Consider the following 25,080-nt stretch of genomic DNA (forward strand, 5'->3'; position numbering starts at 1 on the left):
CAAAGAACAGCACTTGATAAATATGATTAAAATGATGTTTATGTATTGAAGACTCCAGACATCAGTCTTCTATAAAAAAACATGTATTCTACATTGAGCAGGTCGCCCCCTCATGGGCGCAGCCATGTTTACATCACATGACGAGCCATATCACAATCGAATGCGTTTGAATGCCTGAAGATACCTGTAGTTTCAGTTGCAGTTTAAAATTGGTCCGTTAGTTAACATTCTCAATATATGAATATTAAGAGTTTCTTATTTCAATGTTTCATAGAACAACACATTTTTCACAAGATACAAATATGAGGCCTTTGAGCTTTTAAAATCTCAGAAGACCCTTTATAGTTTGGTGACCAACATATAACGTGATTTTAAAACTCGGACTAAAAAAAATAGAGCTGCCTCTAGACAGCTTGCATGTATAATGGCAAAAAATGATGTACATGCAGTACCCCAAAAAACTGTCTAGGTCTGTAGCTCACAAGTCTTTGAGGCACAACTGTGTTGATGCTGAGGACGTTCTTATCTACTTCAATCAGGTTGGTCAGCATGTAACATAATGGGGCTTCTGTAAGAGAACATCGGTTTAGTGACATACTTCCATTTATGGATGAAATGAAAGAGGAAGAGGTTTTTTTTTTTTTTACCGACCTAAGACTAATCCGATGTATAAACAAAACAATCACTGTGGAAACGGTTTCCATGCCATTTTTTATATATTGACTCTCCAAGGATTGCATCTCGATTTTTTTTATGCAATCTACATAAAACGCACTTCTAATGAACTCACTTTCTTTGACCATGATATTTCGAACATGATAACATGTGCAGAAGATGTGAAAAAGATCAACTGATATCCACCACACAAAACTGAGCTTCCTCATTTAAATCCAATGACAAATAAACAGCACAGACAGCTACCACAAAACTATAAAAAAGTGTCAGTATGTAAACCTAAAAAGAGGAATGTGCGCAGTTTTAACGTGGCGACAAGGAGAGCTGCGAGAAGCAGGTGTGTGCAGAAAGCCACATGCTTTGCTTGCAGTACTTGAGCTTCCTGATCACACAGACTTCAACACGAGACACTGCAGGCACGTGCCAAAGATGCACAGAGAGAGAAACCTCAGTAAAGGTCCAACATAATTTAAGACATTGAAAATAAACATTGAAAACGTTATGCTATAGTATGCTTAAATATTAGCATGATAATTCAACACCATAACAATGAGGCGGTGTTCATGCTTACAGTGATTTACATTAAAAAGTCATTCATTTTCAGAAAGCAGATAATTTTCAGCAACAGCAATCGCTAGCAAAGCTACAAAGTTGAGAAAAGTTCAACTATGTAAACTAACAGTGAAGCATTGCAGCAACTAACAATGGAAGACAGTATGGATTACGATGGAAGTCTGTTTCCACCGTGGAAACAATTTAAAAGATAATTGTCACTTTTTATCCTACAACTCTGACTTTTTTCTCAGAATTGTGAGTTATAAACTGTTCTTGTCGGCTAGCAACTGTGACAGCTGCTGTTAATGAGTGACAGTAACGCTTGTACTTGCATATAATCGCATCCTGGTAAGAATATGCAAGTCAACATTCGAACCGCTTTAAAAGTGTAATTCAATTTCTCTCAAAAAAATCTTGTCTTAATTGGTGCGCAAAGAATCCATCTGTTTCATCCTTCATTTCACGGGAAACGAAGGCCACATTTGGAGGCCGCATTTAAAGGAGCCTTTGAATTGGGACAGCCTTCATCACGCCGCTGTGACGCAATTGGCCTTAGAAGGATAGAGCCTCTGAATTGGGACGCAGCAATAAACTTTTTGCAATTTTATATCATGCAATTCTAACTTTATACAATTGCGAGTTTATAATCACGCAATTCTGAGAAAAAAAGTCCGAACTGAAAGATGTAAACTCGCAATTGCTTGAAAAAAAAAAAGTCAGAATTGAGAGATAAAAAGTCACAATTAGCTTATTTATTTTTTATTCTGTGGTGGAAACAAGCTTCCAGACAGTGATCTGCTGCCTCATTTAATTAAATATGGAGTTGAGTGGCAAAACAACAACTTTAAATAAATACATTTTAAAATAAAATGAATACCTGGTTCAATACAAGTTAAGCTTAATCGACGACTTCAGTGTCAGTTATACATATTTATAAAAAAGAATTATATTTAGGGTAGATTCAAGTCCTTCTGGGAAATTCGTATTTATGAGTAGGAAAGTTGTAATTACAGCTTTAGGTGAGTTCAAATCACAATTTTTTTACTCTACTTCTACAAAATGATGAATAATCAATCTGCATCAGGTGTGTTTTGCTTTTTCATACTTTAATTCAATTTAGGAAGGTGCAGTAAACCGTAATTGTACAATACTATACTATTTTGTACATGCAACTTAGCTGCATCTAGAGTTCCCTACTCTTTGTGGTGAGCTGGTGACGATCAGGTGCGTTCAACATGTAAATACGATTTTTACTACATGACTTGAATGTACCATTACAATAAAAGTACATAGGGCCAAAAGGATTTAAAGCTTTTAATTATATAAAAGCATGTTTATTCTTTTGTTAAAACTTATTTGAGCTGTAAAGTTGTTCTCGTAATTTTTATGGTCATTTTAGGGTTTATGGCATTGCTGTGTCAAGGTGATGAAAGTTGTCCAAATTATCTTTACACAGAAAAGCGCTTTCATTCGTAGCTATTGAAAGCGAGTAGCCTATTAACAATAATAATGTTAAATTAGCCTCATTCACTTCCATTGCCAAGTAATAACCAAGAATTAAGCTTTTTTTTTTTTTTAAGAAAAATTAAGGAAAGTCATAATTAATTCATGTGGTAATCAAAATTATGTCGATTTTGCTTAACTTGTAATGAGCCCAGAAGATTCCTTAAAACACTGTCAGTTTAAACGTCCCTAATGCCAGGGACAGACTTAACGACAAGCTGAAACATTCTAAGACTTTTACAGAGTTTCCAACGAGTGCAGCAGATTTTAAACACCAACTGTGAACACCGACTGAACGCAACTATCTCTGACGTGTCACGTTTGGGCATGATCAGTCGTAAGTATCAAATACTTGATGCTTGAAAATCCTAAATCTTAAAAGGCCAGTCAGTCAAAATATGACCTTTTTGTGTTGTACATCTATTTATGAAGTACCCAGAAGAATGAGGTACTTCTGGTCTGTTCTTTGTTATCTGTCAAGCCTTGTTTCATTTAGTTCTGTAAAACCTGTAACTCTTCCTGCTGTGGGTTTCTCCCTGGAGCACAAGCGCTACTTTTTCTTCCTCCTGTCCATTTAGCGAAGAAAGATCGGGAATTTTCCCCAACGAAGAAGAAAAGGATAGGGTCCAGACAACTGTTAGCTGTACACAAACAATGCGCTACAACAGCAGCCTTGCGGACTACCAAAATAAAGTCACACGAGTCTCCGTATCCGTTCATCTTGACATGCTTCTCAGCTGATAAGAAGATCGTCCGCACTACGTGATAAGGTAAAAAGCACACCAGAAAGATCCCAAGGCTGATGATGACCAGAGCGGACGCCTTCTTCCTGCAAGGTCTGGTCCTACCTAGTGCAGGACTAGGCCTCAGAAGATTCTTTGCGACAAAGACAGAGCAGAAAAGGATGACCACCAAGGGCACCACAAAGCCCACTGGAAACGTGACGTTGTTGATGAGGAGCAATTGGTCCACGTTGTCCATCGCCAACTCCAAGCATCGAGAACTCCCCTCATCTTGAAGTCTTTTCTTAGTGAACAACAGCGGACAGCAGGCTAAACCCATCAAGACCCAAATGAGGCAACACACGATACCCGTGACGTAGTGGGTCTGTATGCGTATGTACAAGTACGGCCGTGCCAGCGCCAGGTAACGCAAGACGTTCAGGGCAACTAGGAAATACACTGAGCTGTACATATTGAGATAAAACACGTATAAAATGAGTCGACAGGCGACGTGACCAAACAGCCATTGAGAGTTCAGCATGTAGTAAGTGATCCTCAGGGGCAAAGAGCACACCAGCATCAGGTCTGAGGCCAACAGGTTCAGCATTAATAGGGTGACTGGAGTGAAACTCTTCTGGGTCCTCCATTGGCTGAAGAAGACGCAGATAGATAAAGAGTGGCCGACGAGTCCGAGGACAAAAATCAGAATGTATGCCGTAGGGTACACTAGGCGCTTGAAGTGATAGGTGTTATTGAGGCCTGAACAGGAGATGTTTTCCCTGAGCCCTGAAACAGACAGATTCATGTCCTTCCCTGTAGAAAGATGACAAGATTTGGATGAAGATTTAGTGACTTAAAACAAACAACAATTTATTTTTTAAAGGGATAGATCACCCCCAACCCCCCCAATAAAAAACAAAACAAAAACTCATGTCATTCCAAAAGGAAGATATTTTGGTCCATACAATGAAAGTGAAAAACAACATTGGACCTCATTGACTTTCATTTTATGCACGAAAAAAAGGGACATATTTTAAAAAATATCTTTGTTTCTTGAAGTAAGCCATTTTTGAGTGAACTATCCCTTTGAGAATTTATGCATTACCTTTTATTATAATACTGTACACTCAAAAGTTATTTATTGGCATCTGTGGTTCCATGACATCCATGGAAACTTTCCATTGCATTCCATTCTTTATAGTGGAAGAAAGTTCTTCAGAATAAAATATTAATCACACTAAGAAAACAGTGGTTCTTCCAAGAACTGTTCAATGAACAGTTATTTGAGGAGTCCAAAATGGTACTTTTATTCCATCACTAAGAAAACCCCCTTTTTTTTAAAGAGTGCAAGTGCTTTGTATTCTTACTGGAAGTTTTACAGTATGTAGCATTTGCAATTCACATTCTCATTGTCTTCTATTTTCAAAAGCTGTACAACAAAACAGGCTTTTCTAGTCAAGCACGAACAATCTCCGTAACATACCCAGTTAGTAACATGTCTTTTAAAAAATAATCCTAATATCAAATTTCTTCTCAAACATTTAACGAGAGACACATTCAACAGCAAACATTAAAAGCAAGACTTTACCTTTTCTGCAGTGTGAAAAGGGGAAATCAGGTCTTCCAAAAGCACTCACAGTTTTGTCACTAGCCCAACCAGCCCAGCATTGTCAGCAACTGGAGGAGGTGAGGTACAAAACACAGTAGGAGGAGGATGTCCCAAGAACGACCTCCCCATCATCACTTCAAAAGGTCTGATTCATTTCCTTCTCTAAGAATAACAGCCATCCTATAACAGCACTTGTTACATGCATTGTTCAGTATGGCAGTTCTGTTAATGGCTTTAGATTCAAAGTATTTTGAATACTGTCATGTATGAAAGGTCCAAAGTCCAAAGCTTATCTTTATTTAAGTGACTCAGGCCATTTAGATGCAAAACACTAAAACACAGGTTATTCTGTTTTTTGCACCACAGCTTTAAACCACAACAACTTATGCAGATGTGCATTTTCCCTCACCTTTATTCCGTTCCTCTGGTAATATGTAATTTAAGCCACCCAGTTGTGCTGCCCTAAATTTTCTCTTTGATCACAAGCACTTCTGAAGATGAAGTGCTGATAACCTTTTAACAGAAGCCACAGCTGACAAAGCAGACTCTTTGTGAGCGTCTATGACGATAGCAGTACATTAAAACCCATAAGTTATGTGCTGGGGAAATTAAAATGAACAAACAGCATTGAACTTCAGCTTCTGCCTTTAAGTTCCAGTATTTGAGTGACGATCATACTGAAGAATTAAAACGAATGATGCACGTATGAAATAATTTTTGCATCCCTGCTTCCCAATAATTTATTTCATAGTAAAAATGAAGCCTCTGCCAAGAGATGATTCTCTGAACTTCAAACACAACTAACACTAGCAAGACATCTACAAGCTTGCCATTTTCTGACAAACAGCATTTCGGTAGGGAATAAATCTGCGGGCACTTGCCCAAACAGAGCAAATAAAAAAACTAAACAGTGTGATTAATCATTTTATCACCATGTGCTATGGCTAGTCTCAGTTTGTGGCAGCAAGAAGCAGGCAAAGGTGCCACTGTCCTCCTTGAATCAACAACAGGACACTTGATTTTTCTTAAACAAGTCAGTTGTTAAACTTTTGAGGCATTACATAATTTTTCAAAAAGAACATTTGAGGTATAACATAATTTTTTCAAATATTAGTAACAAAAGCTCAAAAACAGTCTTAAAATTCAATAGCAAAAATAACAACGCGGCCAAGGCAGAACATAAAAAGGTCAGACCGCACATATATGCACATCCACTCACACAGCAATCACATCCTAAAACCCCAGTAATGCCTAAACAGCAACACATTTATAATACAGTCTCCAAATTAAATCCATTTACTTTTATCACGCAAAATAGGGAGTCCTCAAAGATATGCTTTGAGAAAGGCCACAAGCGGGGTTCACATCTGCAAAAGATGTGATGTCTTTACCTAAAACATGATTAAAGGAAACACTGGTGTCAAATTTGATCTTAAACCCCATGTCATTCACAATTTCCTGTACAGCAATGTGAGGAAAAGCAGGAAGCTCTAGAATTAGTGGAAAAAACCACCAAGGAAAAAAACAAAAAAAAAACAATAAATTATCATCATGACACACTAAACCCGCCAGTTTTTTGTTTGTAGATCACTTAAGAGGTATGCTTCATGTTATTTCCTCTACCACAATGTCACCTAAACAAAACTCTACAAAACAAAGAATAAAACCTCCTTCATGGACGCTCGCATGCTTAAAACAAATCTAAAATGAACTAACACAGGAAAAGCACCTGTGCTATTTCAGGAAATGCAGTGCACCGCTTAATTACTAAAACAGGTGAAGAAGTCTAAAATGTAGTAACGTAAAACACCCAGGGGTGTCAGCCTTTCCCGTTCATGGCGGAGTGGTTTTCCTCAGGCAGTACAGAGTGGATTCATTTAGGGCTCTGGATGCTCTTTAACAGACTCCTCCTTCAGTTTCTGTTCCTGCATACGAGTACGTGTCGAGCCTGAAGAGACGAGAACAAATTTTTAAGCAACACTAGCATATCACGTGATGTTAAATTATACGCAACAATGACTATGCCATTTTGCTATGATTCTGTAGCATGACTTAAGCTGAAGAGAAAATAAGTTTTATTCATTGAATATTTAGCTAGTATGCTCGTAATTCTTAATTATTATTAAGAGACACTATCATTCAAAAGGCTTGGGGTCGGTAAGATTTTTTTTAATGTCTCATTCTCACCAAGACTGAATTTATTTGAACAAAAACACAGCAAAATCAGTTATAATGTGAAATATTATTACAATTTAAAATACCTGTTTTCTACTTAAATTTATTTTAAAAAGTAGTTCCTGTTAAAGCAAAGCTGAAGAATCAGAAACAATACTTCAGAAATCAATCTAATATGCTGATTTGCTGCTCATTAAACATTTCTTATTATTATCAATGTTGAAAACAGCTGTGCTGCTTAATATTTTTTGGAAACAGGGATTCATTTTTTTCCCAGGATAAATAAGAGCAAAGAACAGCATTTGATTTTTATATCATTATAAATGTCTTTACTGTCACTTCACATGTTGTAAAGCTTTTATTACACTTATGAACAAACTTTTCTTTTGGTTTGCATCTTTCAAGTTACAAATAAAAAGAGAAAATAAATAAGCTTTTATTCATTTCTGAAGTATTTCATTAATTTTATTACAATGTGGTTATTTAATGCACACTACCAATGTTCCCTCTAAGCTGCTCCTGATGCCTCGGCCGCGCAGAAAAGAATAAAATACCACGCAGAGGACTGACGCGAAATGTGTGGGGAAATCCATTTGATTGTAGTTTAAGTGAGAAATAATTTCAGTGCTCTGGTCAACCGCTATAGAGTGAAAACTGGTGAATGCAGTTTACAGGTTTCATAGAAAGAGAATGATGTGAGCGCGTGTGATTGGCAGAGAGTCGTGTGTGCGGACCAAATACTTCAATACGAGAGGCAATGAGAAACGCATTGACATGTGAAATAAAATCAAATCATCATGTTTTAACGAAGAGTGGTTTGATTAAAGTGGTGGAAATAACGGTTGATGGACACAGAACGGTAACAATTACACACACACCCGCGTGCAAATTCAAAATACATCATTAGTTTAAATAGATGTTTTTGTGTGGGGGGGGAGTTTCAGGGATGGTTAGATTATAAAAGAGTTTACATTCACTTTTCTTGAAAATATTTAGCTATTAGATCTATTTAAATGCTTCAGTTTGTTTTCATATTATAATAATAATATAATATGTAAACAAATTGAAGCATTTAAATTATATTATATCACTTCAAATACTTCAATTCGTTTTTTTTTATATTATATTAGGCCTATATATTTTTTTATATTATAAGCCTAAATAAAGAATCTCACAAGGGTATTGTTTAGGGCCCCTTGCCATTAAAAAGTTTGAAACCCCCTGCTAAAGAAAATATTGGAAATTCATAAGCAATAAACAGTCATTTAACTTTGATGGTTTAATGCTTCCTGTACACAATTAATTGACTGTACAAAAACACTTTATGGTTTTCCCAAACCATCTCAGTGCAACAGCTTACTTTTCTTTCATACTATAATCTATTATTGTAAAGAATTGAACTGCCCTGCAGAAGATTTTGTAAATTATTTTTCATAGGATTTCTTGGTAAAGACTGTACAGTTAACAGCACTGTAAAAAAAAATCAGGTAACCAAAAATGTGCTTCATTTAGTGACTTCTTAATTTGTTAAGAAGCTTGTTTTTCGAAAATATGATTTACCGGTAATACCAATAAGTTACATCAAGGGTCAACTAAAATAGAAATGGCACATTCAAGTTAAAAGTTACAACTGAATGTTGAAACCATTGTGTTTCTACGTATGCTGTACAGGTCAGGTATAAAGAATATTTTTGCTCAGGTGGCGAAAAATGTCCGCCCAATAGAAAAAAGTTTTGCTCAGCAAGAAAAAAAATTAGAGGGAACATTGCACACTACCATTCAAAAGTTTGATGTCAGTAAGATTTCTTTTAAAGACTGAAGAAAAAAGTCTTCAGATTAAAAGCAGTTCATATTTTTTAAAGCAAGAATGCATCAAATTGATCCAAAGGCACAGCAAAGACTTTAACAAATGATTTTTAATGCTGTTCTTTTCAGCTTTCTATTCATTAAAGAATCCTGATTTTTTTATTTTTTATTACAGCTTCTCCAAAAAAATTAAGCTGCACAATGTTATAAAACTTATAATAATAGGAAATGCTTCTTGAAGGATCATGTGACACTGAGGACTGGAGTAATGGCTGCTAATAATTCAGCTTTGCCATCACAAGAATAAATTAAAGGTGACCTATAATTCAAAATTGAATTTACCTTGGTATAGTCAAATAACAAGAGTTCAGTGCATGGACATGACATAGAGTGAATCTCAAACTGGACTGTTTTCGCGTTCTCATTTAATTCACGTTTATGAAAAACACCCCTGAAAAACGGTCGGTTCTCCACACAATACCGACTGTGACGCAATAGTCGGGATCATTAATATGTACGCCTCCAAATATTTGCATAATGCCAGCCCTCAATGCCAGGCGGAACTGCGCAGCCGAAGCATGGCAGTTGCTCAGTGTGGATGTACACATGAACACAAAAGTATTTTTTAGTTCCTTCATCTGAGCCTCTGAAGAAACAATGGGTTAATTTTATTTTCTCTGGAAATTTCCAAACATTTCACCGACTGTTTCCTCAACTTGGGCCAATACAGAGCTGGCCTCGGATCGAGCTACCAAGCAACACTTTCTGATGTGTAATTGTTCAAGTTCAGACAGGTAATCTTTCTCTCAAAATCGTTCAATACTGTTTATGCATCAGTAAGTCAAGCCAGTGACTAAAATATCAGCTTCACATCGTTTCTTTTAGTAGGATGAAAATAATCGTATTTAATTTGTGAACAAATTATATACAGAAAGCGATCAAAGAACAATCTTTCCACACAGCGCGAGTTTATCTGGACACTTGCCAAACTCGTTATGAAATCAATGACGCACGTTACTGCAGAACGAAGCTCTTCCTGTATTTACATAATCGTGTTTGTATTGGTGAAAGCAGAGAGAGTGCAGAAACTGCTTTGCAATGATAAGATCTTCATTCTCGCGATCAACACACTGTCATCTGCTCAATGCTCATCACGGCAACATTTTATGTGATGGGAATAGATCTAAATACTTTAAAAACATCTCACGATTCGTTAATCTCGATAGCTGTTATCGTAAAAACGTATAATAGCAGTAGTAAAAGTATTCGGGAGAGAGTTTCACATGTAATGCGTAGCTATTTCATATGCAAGCATGTCAGCCAATCACAGCAGTGGCCGCGGTTACACTGAATCCCACAGCAGACACGCCCCTTCAAACAGAGTGTTCAAATCAGAGGCTAAAAGCAGGCTAGGAAAAATGCCATTTATTTCTAAATTATGATTATTTTTTATCTAAAAAACATACTAACATTATAAGGGTAACCCAGGAAACATTATAAAATAATAAAAAAAAACATTCTAGGGCACCTTTAAATTTGAAAATAAATAAAATTGAAAACAGTTATGCATTGTAATAATAATATTATTTCACAATATTACTGTTTGTACTGTATTTTCAATCAAATATACCCAATCGAATAAAACCTAAATCCTAAAAAAATATATCTTGCTGACCCCAAACTTTTGAATGGTAGTGTATAAACTATTGATTCATTGAATTTCCAATTGTGATACATAATGATTTATGTTTACTGTTTTGAATTATATAGTTAACACCACCATTTGACTCAAAACAAAAAATCCGCCATGTCTAGACAGGAAGAAGTGTGACGGCAGAACATCTTTGTGGTTCTGCGAAATCCAGCTTACAGTTCAGACAACAGACATGTACAAAGGTTGAAGGAAACTTACTCATCTCAGCCAGCTTCTGGATCAGCGTTGACTCGCCACTTGATTTGCTAAAAATGAACAAAGTCACAATGATTCACTGGATTCAAACTTTGAGAAATAAATGAAGAAAAATAGAACATAAATCCCACCTTCCATCAGCTTCATCTTGTCCATCCATGTCAAAGCGCAATCTCTTAAGGGGTTTGGGGGCGGCGCCTCCATCCAGACTCCTCTTGAGGGACCAATCAGTGCTGCTGACCATCTGATTGATCTTCTGAAATTTGTCTGCAGACTGTTGAGATTAAGAGAGAGATTTTTAAATCAAGTCTTAACACATTTTAAATAGTTTGAAAGTTTAATAAGTGCTTTCCATCACTAACCCCAAAGGATTCGCCGATAGATATAAGAATTCTGTCCAGGACACCACAAAGAAAAGATTCAATTAGTGCAAATCAACACACATAAATCCACATAATCTGAAAGACTTTGAAGTTTACGCTTTTCGACAAATAAATATATATATATAAAAAGGATAAACTAGTCAACCTCACTAATCATCTCGCCTCACAGTAAAAGAGAAAGTTATCAAGTCACAATTCAACACACAATTCAAGTGTGTACAGGTATTAAGATTTAATTCTGTATATGCCCAAAATTAGTAGACAATCTCCCAAATGTAATGACAGATGTGAACACTGACCTGCTCCGTGGGGTCATGGGTACAGGGGACATGCGGCTGCTTTTCAATGGGGAGACGTAGACGTTATTGCTGCCGGGCACGCGCAGAGGAGAGTTTTTATAGGGGCTGCAGGGGATGTGAGGAATGGGAGACAGAGGCGGCGGCTGGGAGACAAAAAGAAACATCCTCAAGTCAACCACAAGTTGTTGTAGGAACCCTTTCGTTCAATTGAACATGATTTCAGGCCGCTAGGGGGCAGTATAACACAAGAAAGTATTCAATAAAAGTGTAAAAGGTAGCATGCCTCACCCGAGGAGAGGAATATTGAAGAATGTTAGTCTTGAGCTTCTGCATGAAGACCAGATTGTAGAAGACAATGATGGAGTCGTACTGACCCTCTCTGATCAGCACACGCTTAAATGTCTGACACATCCGAACAAATCAAAGAGTTGGGTTGTTTTGTGTTTGTTAATATCACTTTAAATTCATTCTTAATATACTTGAATGATCATCTGAAACAAGTCATTTGAAAGGGAACAAGACATTTGACTCTCACCTCCTGATTAGTATTGGGCAGCTCTTTATAAGCGGTCACAATAGTTTTGAAGCGCAAGTCAACGTTCTTCACCTTGCATATGGCATACATAGCCGACATGATCAACTGCAATGAACAGAGGAGCAGGTCAAGTACCATTTTATTGAACATACTGCAAAGCTAAAAAAAAATCTAATTCAGCATATTATAATGTTTATGAAAAAAATGGTAGTACCTGGTCTAAGTGTCTCTCTTGCATTAATTCGTACTCGTTCTGGAGGGTGTGCTGAAGCAGGGTCCATATTATAGGTTCCAGTTCTGGGTGTGAGGTCAGCAGGTGCGAGAACAGCGTTTTCAGTCGCAGGTAGGCCATCCTGTACACTGCAAAAAACAAAACAACAACAAAAAACTGTTTTATCTCAACAAGTTAGAAAAGTAGTATGTTATGTATTAATGACTCTCTCAAAGAATGCTTTATGCTTTAACGTACACTTTTTGTAGAAAAGGCTCAGAGAGTTTGAACGGGGTGCTTTGGTGCCTGGTGTTGGGGGCTCAGCCTCTGCTGACGGGGGTCGACGGCTCGGCCGCACAGGAGAGAGATACCTGGGGAAGGTGAGAAGGTTAAACGAGTTACATACTCATTTTGCCAATGAAAAGAAGATAAAAATGAGAGAGCTAATAGATGTCAGTGGCTAAAAGGTTTGGGGTCGGTATGATTTTTAAAAAATATTTTTAAAAGAAGTCTCTTATGCTCACCAAGGCTGCATTTATTTGATCAACAATATAGTAAAAAATATGGTGAAAAATTATTACAACTAATAATGATTTTCTATTTGAATATATTTTAAAAATGTAATTTATTCCTGTGGTGGGAAAGCTCTGAACGCTGAATTTGATCCTTCTGAAATCATTCTAATAATCTGATTTTCTTGCTTTAAGAAACATTTATTTTCAATTATCATCAATTTTGAAAACAGTTGTGCTGCTTAAAGGGTTAGTTCACAAAAAAAAAAATTAAAATTATCCCATAATGTACTCACCCTCAAGCCATCCTAGGTGTATATGACTTTCTTCTTTCAGCCAAACACAATCAGAGAACAAACACTGTTCCAAGCTTAATGGGAGTGAATGGGTTAGTACATCATAAAAGTAATCCATATGGCTCCAGGGGGTTAATAAAGTCCTTCTAAAGCAAAGAAGCAATGTATTTTTGCAAATTGTGAGCTCTGACCCAACGTATGACGTATTGATGAACACGGAAGCGCAGAGGATAGAACAAAACAAAAACACGAATTAGGAGTCTAAAACGAGAATTTTTAAAGAGAAATGTTGGAATATACAAGTGTCACATGATCCTTCAGAGGAGCTTGAGTTTGTAGCTCAGCCCTATTTTTTTTTAAATCATGAGAGGCGTCTACTTTCACCTAAGCTTACGCTACGCCTAAGTCCTACGTTGGGTCAGAGGATACTCTTCAGCCGGAACTAGACTCGTGGACGGTCGTTACCGGAGGCCAGTGATTACGGTTTATAAAAGTTATAAATCTGAATTTTTTCTCACAAAAATGCAATGCTTCGCTTTAGAAGGCCTTTATAAACCCCCTGGAGCCGTATGGATTACTTTTATTATGATGGATGCGCTTTTTTGGGAAAAAAAAAAATGGTACCATTTACTCCCATTTGAAAGCTGGGAAGAGCCAGGTCAGTTTTTTTATAAATATAATTCCGATTGTTTTCGTCTGAAAGAAGAATGTCATATACACCTAGAATGGCTTCAGGGTTAGTAAATCATGGGTTAATTTTCATTTTTGGGTGAACAACCCCTTTAAGTCAGGTACGTAGGGGAAAATCTATCAGTGATTATTTTAAATATTGGTCTGCATATGTATAATTAGTTTTTAACTACCGGTACTAATTTCAAAGGGGATGATTGCTTTTAAGAAAACAACAGTCTTTGTATTAGTACTACATGTTTATGTACAGTACTATGCAATAGTCTTATGCCGTGTTCACACCGAACACGAATTGAGCGTCAAATTCGCTTCTATCACGTCTAGTTGGACGCTTGAACATTTTGAATCCACTCGCGTGTCCAAAGTGAATTGGATGCGCGTATAAAGCGAGTGTTTGAAGCGAAATAGACGAGCGTTTGAGGCGAAATTCGCTTTCAATCCGCCGTGGGAGGGGTAAGTGCTAGCCGGATGTCTGTTTGCAAGATGGCTGATGTTGATCGAGAATTCATCTGGACTCGAGTCACCACTCTGTATTTGCTCTGGAGAGCAGAACAGCCGCGTAGGGGTCATCGTCGACGTACTTGGGTCCACCAGTCCCTCTGGAGGCGTTTCCAGTTTGGAGAGTTTCCCCACTTGCTCGAGGAGCTGCGCCTGGATGACGGCCGCTTTCAGCGGTACTTCCGCCGTTCCCCCCGCCCAGTTTGATGACCTGTTGTCCCGCATCAGAGCAAGGATCACCCATGTTGAATGAGTGACTCTGGGCGGGCCTGCCCCCGTTTATCACATCACTTCACCACGTGACAGCAGCAAGCAGGGTCCTGATAGGTTAACGGACGTCAACTGGATGAATTCGCGAACAGGACGGCAACTGGACGAAATCGCGGCACGGCGCGTTGGACGCGATTTCGCCTCAATGCGTCTTTACATTGACTTAACATGGAAATCACCCGCTCCAGACGCTCAATTTGCGTTCGGTGTGAACGCAGCATTAGGCATGTTAATATTTTCACCAACAAAAAAAGGTTAAGGCAGGCCAGTTATTTATATATTTTGCTGTATTGTGTTAGTAGGAAATATCAGTTAATATTTCCAAACATTCCTTTTGCCATTAATTGTAAGATTTTCTTTGCACAATGAGTCAGACAGCAGCCAGTATGATTCACACAGAGATCTGATATCACCATCATCGAGTCCATCTGGGATTACATGAAGAAACAGAAAAAAACAGACTAAATCCAGAAGAACTGTGGCAACGTTTCCAAGACGCTTGAATACCAAGTGTACAAGTGTTCCTGGACGAAAGCCATTTTAAACGCAAAGGATGGTCACACCAAATATTGATTTGATTTAGCTAATTGATAAATAACATTTATTAATTTCTCTATTTTTTTTCTAAGGATCCTGACTGTACAGCATTTTTACACTAGTGCCTAAAAATTCTCACAGTACTGTAGCTATGCAGGTAGCTGGATTTAGTCTGTCTCTGTTTTTTCTGTTTCTTCATGTAATCACAGACAGACTCGATGAGGGTGAGATCAGATCTCTGTGTGGAGCACCACCTGTTGTCAGACTCCTTGTGCATAGAAAATCTCAATGGATTATTACAAATAATGTCAAAAGGAATGTTCCTATATTTCCTACTGACACATTACAGCAAAATATATAAATAACTGGCTTAAAACTATTTTTGGGGCGAATATATTAACGTGCCTTAGACATTTGCACAGTACTGTATATGTATTTTTTAAAATAAATGCAACATTAATTTGCAAGATCTGAAATGCGACTGTTTCCCACCATCACGTGCAAAACTAGCGCATGAGGCAACACGTGCAATGTGACCTTGTTTTACAGACAAGACTAACAACAGCACACAGCCCATGGGCCTAATAACCTACGAGCTTGTGTTAGCGACCTCAAAATTACCCAGAAATGTTTTTGGTTCCCTGTTCAATCAAAAAGGAAGCACGCGACTTCATTCTCACGAAAAGGTTCCTTGAAACTAGCATTGATGAATCTATGCCTAATCTGACATTATACACTAGGCAAGGCAAGTTTATTTATATAGCACATTTCATACACTATGGCAATTTAAAGTGCTTTAACAGAAAGGAATTTAAATAATCACTAAATAAAATCAAGGAAAATTAAACCGGTTATAAAAGGAATTAAAGAGATATATGATACAGTTATAAAATTATTTAAATGAGTAAAAAGATGATACAGAGATAAACTTCTCATCTGGCAAAACACCGGTGTATCATTTTTCACAACTCCTGAGATTTTCCTATAGTGATTACACAAGATATCTATTGGACGTCTCCGAATGGACCAGATTTTACCCTAAAATCGGACAGGAGGAGCTCTAGGACAGACTCACGGAGTAACCTCGGGTTCAATTCCTCACCAGTCCGCACCCCAAAGATTTGTTCGGAAGCTCTAGGAATAGAATCGATCCAGTCCGCACTCCACAGAACCTCGAGTTTAATTACACGTCAAACTCCCTAATCAGCATGTTTCATCTCTCATAATTTATGTTTGTCTCTTACCCAATTCTCAGTGCCATTTGAGTTCAGTTTAGAATCAAAAGGAGGAATACAGTGCAATCAGTCGGACGTACAGTGGATACAGTTTTAATAAAGAGTGCCCGAGAAAAACTCGTCATGATGCAGTATCTGCTGTCAGATGTCAGGCTATATGTTTGTCTTCACTCTTCAATTGAGCATGCAAATGTGGAGGCAGGCACTGTACCTCACTATATACAAAGAGCAAATGAAAATCACGAGCATGCAACATCGTAGGTACGTTTAGTAAGTCATAAAATTACCAAAAAGTACCAATAAATTACGTAACTGGTACATCGTGTGTTAGCTGAGAAGGATTTGCAGGCAAACATATTGTTAATTCTATTCATCAGGATCAATGTCCATATCTTTTATTAACAGTTCATGCTAGTATTGTGTATTTACAATGGTGACTGCTTCTGTAGTTTCTAATCTACCACTTTATTTTCACTTATTTTGTAATTTTTCATATTTTTGATGACTGTGGTGGCTTTTACTAACTTACTAACTTTATTGAATTAACAAATACTAGCTTGGGGCTGCTATTTAGTAGCTTTACCTTATACTGTTATTCATCAGTGTTGAAATTTGGGTCGCTTCATGACTTTGGGAAAATGTGGGTCCCATGTGCCATGGAGAACCACTGAACTAAATTATAGGGCCAAGAATCAAAATATATATTTATTTTTTTATCAGAATAAACTCTTAAATAAACATGTATTTAGTAGTTCATGCACTTCCCGTGAATCAGACCATGATCTTGGTGTTGCGTGTGCATATTTTAGCTACAAGTAGACCAAGTATAAATAATCCTTTCAAAATGCCCCAATAAAAGTCAAATCACATTCAGAAATGATTTAGCAATTCCAGGAAATTTCAAACCCCTTTGGAAATGAAGAGTCCGTGTAGAGGTATTTTGTGTGTCAAAGGTTGATGGTAAGGCCCTAATGCTTGAGGCCGGACTAAACCTACTAACATGCACAGACATTTTGGGGGGCAGCGGCCAAAACCAAGAAAAAGGGCAAGCAAAATAATCATTATTACAATAATACCCTCAAAACAAAAATAAAAAACATTACATATTGCAAAAGCATGAGATTAATCATGATTACATAGGCTATGGTATGTATTGACATCCATTTTATTTTAAGTCCTAAACAAGTGTCAGAAATCTCCTTTTTCACTAAGTGGCAATATTTGCCAGTAGATAGCAGCAAGTCACTGTCTTCATGAGTGAGTCATTGAATCATTTAATTCAACTGATTCGTTCAAAACACAGATTCATTTAGGAAACGAAACACTATTGTGTGTTGCTCAGAGACACACATCTGTTCGCTGTTTGTTTGGAACTATTTTCATTGGCAAAATAGAGCAAAAACATTGTGTACTGATTTTGTATAAAATCAATATCACATTTGCAATTGTGCTGATAGGTATTTGAGAAAAGACAGCTGTTGCTTGTGTGATATCTTATTAAAAAAAAAACTCAGAGGGGACTCTTAAATTGAGGCACTTTTTTAAATTTCCGTGGTATTTTTGACCCGCGCTCCTATTAAATTCTGAACCTGGTAATTCTATCTTTTAGCTTATTAGACTAATAGACTAGACTACTGAAATGTGAGTCTACCATTTAAAGATTTCTCTATTCAATTTGATGAAAATTTGTCACAATTGAAACTTGTAAATCTTAAAAACAGACAGAAATATTTTTGGGGGTGTAAATCTTAAATTGCTGAATAAACTGCTTAAATTTCCAGACTGAATCAGCTTTCCTGTTTATACGGCGTGTTTAAGCCCCGTTCATTCTACATCAATCCCAATAGACATTTCCAAGCACTGTGTGATAAGTTCACTTCAGTATTCTGTGCTGCTTCATAAATGTATGTATTGCAAAAGTCAGATCATGTTGATAAACAGGTTTATAATTAATTTTTGTCTCACAATGTGTTGAGTTCTGTGTGAGCCACGTGAAAAAAAGTCAAGTTAACGAGATTTAAAAAGTCACCAATACCGCAGACATTTATTTAACCGTGAAACTTGAAAGGCAGAAGACTGGTGTGAAAAATGAATATGACAGTATGGAGGAGCGAAAGGAACTCGGAATGCGGCTGCGGTACGAGCGAGAAATGAGAGAGGTCTCCTGCTTGGGTCTGGAGCAGTAGATTCACTAGAGAATAATTTGAAATCCACTCCACTCATATACAGTAATCTGCCTGCTAGAGGGGCAGAAAAATCTGATTTTGTCTGTTTTTTCCCATCATTGGTTATGCAATAACTTCCTATGTTAGAATGTGTCATATTTCCTGTTTAAGGCAAATTATTTACAGGAATTGCAGCTGCATGTGCAACATTCATTGAGTAGTGGTAGAGAACGACTTCAAAAGAGTTGCTTCTTCCATTAAAACTAGACCAAGTAACTAGCCCTTTCTTTTATACTTATGCGACTGTATCCTTTTGAACAGGACGTTGTGACTGGCTCAGAATTATATAGCCCTAGTTTCGAGAGATGACTCACAGGTCAGCAGCGGTGTGGTTGTGATGCAGGGGTTGGTTCAATGTTGCGGGGGGCTCTGCTTGTTCACCAGATCCTTCCTCACGAGACTGTTTGAGGAGGTCAAAGAGAGGAGAGTCCTACAGAGAAGAACAAGACAGAGTTACATCACGGCTCTGAAACCGAGACTATTGCCGGCTCAGTGAATAGGGAACTGATTAGAGGATAATCAGGATACAATGAGTCTTTTACTGAATGGGTATACTTATACCATTTGACATTATATTTGAACACTATTTGATCAATAAATCCATTCAATTCATCTGAAGAACTTTATTTACACCCAAAACCTCATGATTATGTCTGCATGCAAATCAAGACATTTTCTGCAATAAATAACTTATTAACAGTAGCTGCGTTTACATGGACACTTATAATCGGATTGACGGCTCAATCAGACTAAAAAACCTTCATGTAAACACCTTAATCGATCCGATTGAGCTCGATCCGATTGAAATTTCGATCGGATTGAAAGGGGTGGTTTACTCTTTTTGTAATCCGATCGAGAGAACATGTAAACACTTGATCGGATTGAAAACCGAAACTTAAAGGACTGCGCATGTGCAATAACGTTGAAATAGCGTGATGACGTATGACGCACGGAATGAGCTGTTCTTCCTGTTGAATAAAGTGAATATAAATGAGTGTTCCGTTATTAAAAAATTCTCATTTCACTCAGCGACTGTGAAGTGAAGCAGGACAACGCCCCACCAGTGCTTGTTTCAGATTATCACCCATGGACGACTGTTTTTGGGTGCGGGGTTTTACAGCGTGATCAATATAAGCAGCACGGCAAAACGGTTCATGCTCATCGTCTCCAAATCATGACCAGAGACAGATAAAGTCTGCCGTTTAAAAAAAATAAAGAACCAATAGAGAATAGTTATGCGCAAACAGCGGCATATTAGTGCAGTGTGCGCATGTCAAAAAATCAATTCCGATTTGAATCTTGTGACATATAAACGCGCAAATCAACCTTTTTTACAGTCTATGACATCAACCCGATTACTTTATTTATCGTTCATGTAAACAACGTGTTCGGATTCATTAATCGGATTGATTTCATTCCGATTGAACCATGTAAACGCAGCTACTGTTGTGCCTGAACTCGTTCATATTTTGAACAAACGTGAACTGAACATACTGTATTACTGCCTGATGAACGTTACTGTGAACGCGTTCATTCTGGTGTCTGTGAACGCACGCTCTCTCAGTTTAACTTAGTTCAATAGGGTGCCAGATTTCTATAGAGCCTTCCAGGCGAAAACCCGGCTAAAACACATGTAAACAGGTCTTAATACGTAGCGAAAAAAACAGCCAATCTGGCAACACCAGCCACCAGTGTCGCACCGCCGCATGCGTCATTAAAATAAAAAGCAGCATGTAGTTGACAGAGCATCAAGTAGCCGCAGGGCCGGATTAAGAGTTCAGAGGCCCCTGGGCACAATGTCTTGTAGGCCCCCCCCTTAGGCAGGCCAAATGTATATTTTGTCCAAGGACATTTTAATATGGCATTTACAGTTTTACTGACTTAAAAGGAACTTTGTTGTACTATGCTGGAGTAAAGTTCATAAATGGTCGTTCTTTCCCATAGGAATTTGTAAAACTATGTTGGGTGGACCTCTGTGCCTCTAGGGGGGTTCGGGGGCATGCTCCCCCGCAAGAAAATGTTGTACATTTTAAGGTAAAATGCATCAATCTCCTGCTCTTTGAGAGCTCAAAATAAAGAGCTTCAACCCATGAACTGCTCGTTGAACAAAGAAAAAGCATTGATTTGTACCAGGACAATAAAGAGGGCTCAAACATCTTTTTAGTTATGAGAGTCTCAGTCTACATTACATTATCAATGGTGTTTTAGAATGCCAAACAATTATTATAATAATGATTTATATAATTATTCCTATGACGTAAAATCCATATAGCCTATAAATATACTATAAATGAAAATGAATATTTCAAAAGTATATTTTACACTAAATCTACATTACACTATAATACAGGAAAATTAAAATACTTTTGTCCTAATTTCTTCACTTGCAAGAAATAAACCCTTGAGCTTTTATTTAGGAGAAAACACCAGATCACCATGCTGATCGCGTGAGCAAAGTGCACACTTTTCTTTAAATCACCCAGCACAAACAGGATGCCTATTCTTAAAGTCTTGTGCTGTTTTATAAAGGCACAAAGCCATGGTTTTGATTTTAGTTCGTTGGCAAAATATAACGCTAGAGACCTTTATGTTAGGTTATGCATTTTACATCTCATATGTGTTGGGAAAAGGGAGTTAGAGAGAGTTCGGTAAAAGGCGGATTCGAACTCGGGTCGAGCGCGTCAAAAGCTGCTATCAAGCACTTCACGCGCTACGACCTACGCCACTGTAGCTATTCCGTGACGGGCGTCTTTTTGCTAAAAACACAGGCACTTAGTGCAAATATACGCTCCATTATCTAAAATTTTTTTTTTGCTTTCCCTCGCTTGGGCCACAACTAGTGCGCATGGCGAACTTGCAATGAATACATTTTATCAGACCGGCCCTCGCGGCCTCGAAACACTACCAGCCCACCGGGGAAACTCCCGACTCTCCCGATTGCCACTCCGCCCCTGGTGCCCAGGGCCCCTTAGATGTCGTGGGCCCCTGGGCAAGTGCCCAGTTGCCCTAATGGTTAATCCGGCCCTGAGTAGGCGTCGTATCGTATGATCAGTTTTAAGACAAGGTTGGTGAGGATGGGAAAAATCTGACATTTCTGTGCAAACTTTGCCCGCCGATAAAATAATTGCTGTCTGTGGTTGTATATGGGCTGTGGCAATAATAAAAAATAGCTCGCAGCAACATAAGGAAAAAAAGAACTATGAACTAGTTAATTTTTTGGAACTGTGAACTTAGTTCAAAATTGTTAAGTATGAACTATAAACTAAACTAGTTCATTTTAAAATTTGTGAACTGAACTTTGAACTAGTTCATGTTATAAGCATGTAATAATAAGCAACACTGCTTATTAAAGGTGCTCTAAGCGATGTCACGCGTTTTTTAGGCCAAAACATTTTTTGTCACATACAGCAAACATCTCCTCACTAACCGCTGGCTGCCTGTCCCCTTAACCCTTGTGTTCTGTTCGAATTCTGTGTACTCCCCTTATGGACCGGGTCAAATTGACCCTAATTGGATTCAATACAATTCCTAAAAAATCACACTATGAAAAACAACAAAGATTTAGATACAAACTGTAAACTTTTAATATCAGCATTTGTCAAACATTACAAAAACATTATATCTGAAAATATGATTTATGAAAATGTTTTTAAAACATTTTTTAAAACAGTTTTGTTTTGACAAAATTGGAAAATAAACAGTATACTGATTTTTTTGCATATATATATATATTTTTTTTTTTTTTTTTTTTTTTTACATTTTATGCTTTGAACATCGTAACTGAACAAAAAAAATTGCTGTATAATGAAAATTTTTCCTTTTCCTAAGTTAACTTTCCCTAGTTTCCTAAGACCTATTTTCCTAGTTTCATTATTCACTCACTGGGAAGTGAGAAACCAAACATAACAAAAACATACATCAAATAAATGTTTTTTATTTATTTTTTGGCTCTGTGAATCTGCCTTTGAAAATCCTACATAAAAGTTTTGGTTAAAAGCTAGGTATTTTAGATATTTTGAATATTGAAATGAGAGCTTATTTTACTATCTGTGTCTGACAAAGATTTTCATCTGTAATTTGCAAATAATTCTGAACACTGCAATTTTATCTTTTTCAAGTGTGTTTGGTTAGGGTTAGAGCACTTTTAGATGCACTTGCACGTTAGAACTGGAGTTGAAGTGCCCTGACATACAGAAAATAAATGTTTTTATTTTGTGTCTGTACAGTTGCTTTTGAATGGCTGCCTATGAGGGTCAAATTGACCCGCGAACATCACGAACGTAACAGTAATTTTGTTTGTATATGTCAAAACACATCAGCATGTTGAAACTTTGCATGCATGTTCATCATGATAAATGAGAAAAAGTCACAAAATATCAAGAAAAAAAACAAAGGTTAACCAGTATTTCCAACAACTTGAAAATCGAAACGGGTCAAATTGACCCGCAACATAACACAAGGGATAACAGTGTGTAAAGAAACGCGATCTCTGTAGACAGCCCAGGCTCCACAAACAGCAACAAAAACAAACTGCCGCTCCACGAAACATAACAAACTGTTCCAGCCAATGACCGACAAGAAGGGTTTGGGGGGTTAGTGTGCAGAAGGAGGAGGGAGGGTCTAGATAGCCTCCGTTTTGTTTGACAATAGTTTGAACGTCAACAAGAAGTGACGTCACCCAGGATCGCTTAGAGAACCTTTAAATAAAGGAAATAATGGAGATCATTTAAAGGCCATCTTTCAATTTAATTGTATAACTTAATTTATACAGAATCTTGTATGAAAATGTCAATTTAAAAAGACATACATAAGAATACATATGTTTTACAACACCCACAGGCAGAAATTAAGAAAAAAAGTGTACCTATTTAAGCTAGGCTAAAAAAAAAACGCCCTTTTCCAGAGAACGCGTCATATGACGCAACGACAGGCAAACAAATAGGCGTTGCTGCCCTGGTTCTCAGTGTGGGTTTACGTAGTCTGAGAGGTGGTACAGAAAATAGAGCTTGTATCGTTATAGTTGAGTTGTCACAATGGTGAATTCTTGTGTTTGTTTTGGATGCAACCACTCCAACTTGTCTGGTCATCGGGTCCACCGATTTCCAAACAAGAAACACAAAGATTTCCGTGCTTGGATACGTTTCGTCCAGGCAAAGAGAAGCAATTTCTCTGCCTCCTCGGTGACAAGACACACGGTGGTATGTGAAAAACACTTCACACCGGACAGCTACAACCAAGGAGATCTTATGGAATTTCGCATGGGATTTCGACGAAGAGAGTGCTGGCAAATGGAGCTGTGCCATCGGTGCATGCAGAAATTCGGCGGGCGCGGGCGGTGATGGTCAGAAATTCGGCGGGCGGGAACGGGTGGTAATGGTCAGAAATTCGGCGGGCGGGAACGGGTGGTAATGGTCAGAAATTCGGCGGGAACGGGTGGTAATGGTCAGAAGTTTGGTGGGCGCGGGCGGGAACGGGTGGTAATGGTCAGAAATTCGGCGGGAACAGTGGTAATGGTCAGAAATTCGGCGGAAACGGGTGGTAAGTTCAGAAATTCGGCGGGCGGGAACGGGTGGTAATGGTCAGAAATTCGGCGGGAACGGGTGGTAATGGTCAGAAATTCGGCGGGCGGGAACGGGTGGTAATGGTCAGAAATTCGGCGGGAACGGGTGGTAATGGTCAGAAGTTTGGTGGGCGCGGGCGGGAACGGGTGGTAATGGTCAGAAATTCGGCGGGAACAGTGGTAATGGTCAGAAATTCGGCGGAAACGGGTGGTAAGTTCAGAAATTCGGCGGAAACGGGCGGGAACGTTAATGGTCAGAAATTCGGCGGGCGGTAATGGTCAGAAATTCGGCAGGGAACGGGTGGTAATGGTCAGAAATACTAGGGGAGTAGTATAACAGCCGGCTATGTTCGGAAAATCTGGGATCTAAATTAAACATTTTAAGACGCATGTTGCTAGCATAGATGGTGACAATATACATGGATGCTTGAAAAACAACAAAGTCGACAGCATTATTGCTAAGTATGATTTATTAAAGATACTGCAATGTGATAAACATGGAGACAACGTTAGCCACAATTAGCTATAGCCTGTGGTCACTCACCAAGACACCTGCCCAATTCTCCACCGATTCTCCTCACACCACAACTCGATCTCTCTCCTCTGTCCATTTACCCTTCCCCTTAACTCTGCCTGACCCCTCTCTCGCCTAGGTGGCTCATAATTATACGGCAATGCCCCATCGGAAGAGTTGACATGAACCCCTACTGCAACCTCTTCAATGTCTGACTCCATTACGAAGAGATGAGATTTACCGCCGTTACGTCACGTCCGATCAGAGCGTTTTTGACAGCGGAAGTAATTTTACTCACAATTTCTTTAAAAAAAACTTTAATGCACATTTATGATTAATTTCTTCACGCAAATCGAGTTCC

At 38.1% G+C, this 25,080-nt stretch overlaps 2 protein-coding genes across 2 annotated transcripts in view; both read right to left on the minus strand.

The window, feature by feature from the left end:
* Window positions 1–2,272: 2,272 nt before the first annotated feature.
* Window positions 2,273–5,323, minus strand: cysltr2a (cysteinyl leukotriene receptor 2a). The gene is made up of 2 exons (XM_056263031.1): window positions 5,044–5,323; window positions 2,273–4,268 (listed from the first exon to the last, which is right to left on the minus strand). The coding sequence occupies exon 2, from the start codon at window positions 4,258–4,260 to the stop codon at window positions 3,226–3,228; it is 1,035 nt and encodes a 344-aa protein (XP_056119006.1). The 5' UTR covers window positions 4,261–4,268; window positions 5,044–5,323; the 3' UTR covers window positions 2,273–3,225.
* Window positions 5,324–5,775: 452 nt separating this feature from the next.
* The window catches only part of rb1 (retinoblastoma 1), a 39,815-nt gene continuing 20,510 nt past the window's right edge, over window positions 5,776–25,080 (minus strand). The window contains exons 18-27 of the mRNA XM_056263032.1: window positions 18,960–19,075; window positions 12,641–12,753; window positions 12,386–12,531; window positions 12,172–12,276; window positions 11,925–12,038; window positions 11,637–11,779; window positions 11,317–11,347; window positions 11,086–11,228; window positions 10,958–11,004; window positions 5,776–7,012 (exon numbers count right to left, since the gene is read on the minus strand). Of these exons, the coding sequence (XP_056119007.1) occupies window positions 6,942–7,012; window positions 10,958–11,004; window positions 11,086–11,228; window positions 11,317–11,347; window positions 11,637–11,779; window positions 11,925–12,038; window positions 12,172–12,276; window positions 12,386–12,531; window positions 12,641–12,753; window positions 18,960–19,075 (1,029 nt within the window). The 3' untranslated portion in view covers window positions 5,776–6,941. The remainder of the gene's footprint in view (window positions 7,013–10,957; window positions 11,005–11,085; window positions 11,229–11,316; window positions 11,348–11,636; window positions 11,780–11,924; window positions 12,039–12,171; window positions 12,277–12,385; window positions 12,532–12,640; window positions 12,754–18,959; window positions 19,076–25,080) is intronic.

This window comes from Rhinichthys klamathensis, unplaced genomic scaffold, assembly GCF_029890125.1.
Source record: "Rhinichthys klamathensis goyatoka isolate OS25496 unplaced genomic scaffold, OSU_Roscu_1.1 h1tg000197l_1, whole genome shotgun sequence".
NCBI classification, from domain to species: domain Eukaryota; kingdom Metazoa; phylum Chordata; class Actinopteri; order Cypriniformes; family Leuciscidae; genus Rhinichthys; species Rhinichthys klamathensis.